The 3,550-nt window shown below is 44.1% G+C and overlaps 1 protein-coding gene across 1 annotated transcript; it reads left to right on the top strand.

Moving 5' to 3' along the window:
* The first annotated feature begins 1,380 nt into the window (after positions 1-1,380).
* LOC122083124 (scopoletin glucosyltransferase-like) lies at positions 1,381-2,988 on the top strand. The gene has a single exon (XM_042650820.1). The coding sequence runs from the start codon at positions 1,432-1,434 to the stop codon at positions 2,875-2,877; it is 1,446 nt and encodes a 481-aa protein (XP_042506754.1). The 5' UTR covers positions 1,381-1,431; the 3' UTR covers positions 2,878-2,988.
* Positions 2,989-3,550: the final 562 nt, after the last annotated feature.

Below are 3,550 nucleotides of genomic sequence, written 5' to 3'. Positions count from 1 at the left end.
TCGGCCCCGTCACGTTCACCGCTTCGTGGTCTCTATTCTCCCCTTCCAACACGAACGCCTTCCATACTCAATCCGTTCTTGGCATTGACACCATTTGTCCCTTCCCCAGACGGATCTCCGACGCCTTCCTCTCTTTGCCGTCGAAGAAGGGTTTTACCGATATCTGTCGGATCACCCTCACTTCTCGGAACTCTGTTTCTCCTATCCTGCAAGCCAAGTGGTGAGCAAGGTTGGCTTCGACACTATCGCCAACGAGAAAGCACTGAGAGAGATCGGCATACGTTGTACAATTGGGGAATTTTGCATCGTTGAGGAACTTGAGAGTATCAAAGCCATCATCGTAGGGAAAGTGGTGCTCTGGAGAGAGTCAATAGTTGACAGAGATGACGATGACAGGAATCTTGTGGGCGAGTCTATGGCAGTCATCGTGGTAGAAAAGGGAGTTGGGGCTGAAGAAGGCGAAGCCTCCGCCGTGGAAGTAGACGATGACGGGAAGGGTACTGTCGCCGCCTATGGGGGTTGTGTCAGTGGGTGTATAGAGGTGAAACCACAGGTTTCAGGTGGTGTCGACGGTTATATCAGAGGTTTTGATGCTGTTAATGGGTTTATCCCTGGCTTTGGCCTTCAGGTCCACGAAGTCGTGTAAGGACGGTTGATGGTGCTGTTGGGTCACTGTAAGATGTCCGTTAGTGCAGAAAGGAGAGAGAGCACGATCTTTGGCTTCCATGGGAAGCACTGGTTGTGAAGCCGTTGATTTCTCTCTACTCATTATCTTGGTACTATACAATTTTTAAGGGTAAGATTACTAATAGAGGGTAATTTTGGTACTTTACAATTTTTAAGGGTAAAATGGTATTTAAAAAAAAAAGGACCTGCTGATGTCAGCATTTGAGGTATATTCTCTAACAGTGACTGACAGTAGGGGGTCTAATTCTAATTTGGTAAAAAGAAATGGTGTTCTTATAATATTAGCATTGTCCAAGTGGTGGCACTGTAAATTACCCATAAAGTAACGAGAGAGAGAGAGAGAGAGAGAGAGAGAGAGAGAGAGAGAGAGAGAGAGAGAGAGATCACCACCTAAATATCACTCTTATTCATATCAGATTGATCAAATCAGTACAGTGATTGATGTATGGCGCTAGCTTAGTTGTAGTATTATCACGTGAAAATACATCCAGTGAGAAAAAAACCATGAGACTTGACTTGGGCCATGACGTATGTGCTTATGTAACAAGAGGGCTCCTGACTCCTGAGAAGGTTCCTGAGAAGGGGTCTAAACAAGAAAAAAAAAAATAGTCTAGTGAAGTGATTTTCTCATCTTTATATATAATTGTGAACTTGAGATTGGGTTGAACCACTTGTAGGAACAAACAGAGACATCCAAGTTAAGAGTTCAATTTAACCCCCTTCTCCAACCTAAACTCGTCATCAATGGGTTCTGCTGAACCTCATCAACTTCATATCTTCTTCTTCCCATTCATGGCTCAAGGCCATTTGCTTCCAGCCAAAGACATGGCCAGGCTATTCGCTAGCCATGGTGTTAAGGTGACCATAATCACCACTCCCCTCAACGCACCCCTCTTCTCCAACACCATTGACCATGGAAACCAGTTGGGTCTAGACATCTCTATTCAGCTCATCCCATTCCCTTCAGAAGAGGCAGGCTTACCCCCAGGTTGTGAGAATGTAAGCTCCATTCAAAATTCATCTGAACTGGTCCCCAAATTCTTCAAGTCTCTAGATTTGCTCCAAAAACCATTAGAGGATCTCCTTCAAGAGCATAGACCTGATTGCCTAGTTGCTGACATGTTCTTCCCCTGGGCTACAGACATCGCTGCCAAGCTTGGGATACCCAGTCTCATCTTTCATGGCACTGGTTTCTTCTCTCTCTGTGCCTTGGACAGCTTGAGAAGATATAAACCTTTTGAGAACATTGAATCAGAGACCCAAACCTTCATTGTTCCAAATCTTCCTGACCAGATAGAGCTGATGAGGTCGCAGTTGCCTGTCTCTTTGAAAACACCAAGCGAGCTGTGGCAGAGAATCATAGAATCAGAGGGAAAAAGCTATGGAGTATTAGTGAACAGCTTCTATGAGTTGGAGCCTGCTTATGCTGATCACTACAGGAAAGTGATAGGAAGGAAGGCATGGCACATAGGCCCTGTTTCACTTAGTAACAGAGGCATTGCAGATAAAGCTCAGAGGGTTAACAGAGCCAAATCGATTGAGGACGACGAGTGCCTGAGTTGGCTCAATTCGAAGAAACCCAACTCGGTGCTCTTCGTGAGCTTCGGAAGCGTGGTTCGTTTCACTGCTTCTCAGCTGATTGAGATTGCTATGGGGCTTGAGGCTTCTGGGTGCTCATTCATTTGGGTTGTTAGAGCGAAGGATGAGGGTGAACAGAGGTGGATGCCAGAAGGGTTTGAAGGGAAGGGTCTGATAATAAGGGGTTGGGCACCTCAAGTTTTGATCTTGGACCATCCTGCCGTGGGAGGATTCGTGACCCATTGTGGATGGAATTCGACACTTGAAAGTGTGAGTGCAGGGGTGCCTATGATCACTTGGCCAATATTTGCAGAGCAGTTCAACAACGAGAAGCTGGTGACCCAAGTACTGAGGATTGGAGTGAGTGTAGGTGCTCATGAATGGAGAGTAGGTGGATTTGTAGGAGGGGAAAGGGCAGCAGTGAAGAGAGAGGACATAGAGAAGGCTATTGAGCAGTTGATGGGTGATGGAGAAGAAGCAGAGCAGATGAGAACTAGAGCTATGGAGCTCAAAGAGATGGGGAGAAGAGCTGTTGAAGCAGGAGGGTCTTCTTACATCGACTTGACAGCTTTGATCGAGGAGCTGAGGTTGCATCCAAAGCCGGCAGTCTAGAATTAAATTCTAAAGGGTCCTGTCTGAAAATTCTCATATGCATCAGCACCATTGGTTTTTTTATTTTTTATTTTTGTGGGTAAAATAACCCTGTCCAACAGTGTGGTCTATGGTAGCGTTCTCTGTGTCACTTTCCTGCCAATGTGAAAAGACATCTCTGCCCTTGTTTTTAGAAGGATAGAGAAACATGAGGAGCACTGCTATAAGTCACACTCCTGTACAGAGATTTGTTTTTATTTTTTAACGTTTTTTGGTTGAAGAATTAGCCAAGGAACTACAACCTCTGGAATTTTTCCAAGCTCCTGTCATTGTTGAATAATTGATCAGGCACTCTGCTTTCAACGATCGTGATGGTTCTTCACTCTTCTACTCCATGGGTGGATCATGGATGGATACAGAAGAAGGAAAAACGATGGATACACTAACAGAATATAACAGAATCTTATACACCAACATTTTATTAACCGTTGGATGAAATATAAAAAATCAAAGCCATTTGTGCCCATAGTTATCAATTCGGCCGAATAAAACCGAATTTTTCTGAATTTTATCAAAAATTTGGACCGAATCCGAATTAAAAATAAAATTCTTTAAAATTCGCGATTTTTTCAAAAATGAATATAAATCGCGAATAATTCGGACCGAATCCGAATTAAACCGAATTATTTGGTCC

The sequence above is a fragment of the Macadamia integrifolia genome, chromosome 7 (genome assembly GCF_013358625.1).
Source record: "Macadamia integrifolia cultivar HAES 741 chromosome 7, SCU_Mint_v3, whole genome shotgun sequence".
Lineage (NCBI taxonomy): Eukaryota > Viridiplantae > Streptophyta > Magnoliopsida > Proteales > Proteaceae > Macadamia > Macadamia integrifolia.
This window is presented reverse-complemented; position numbering and strand designations above follow the sequence as displayed.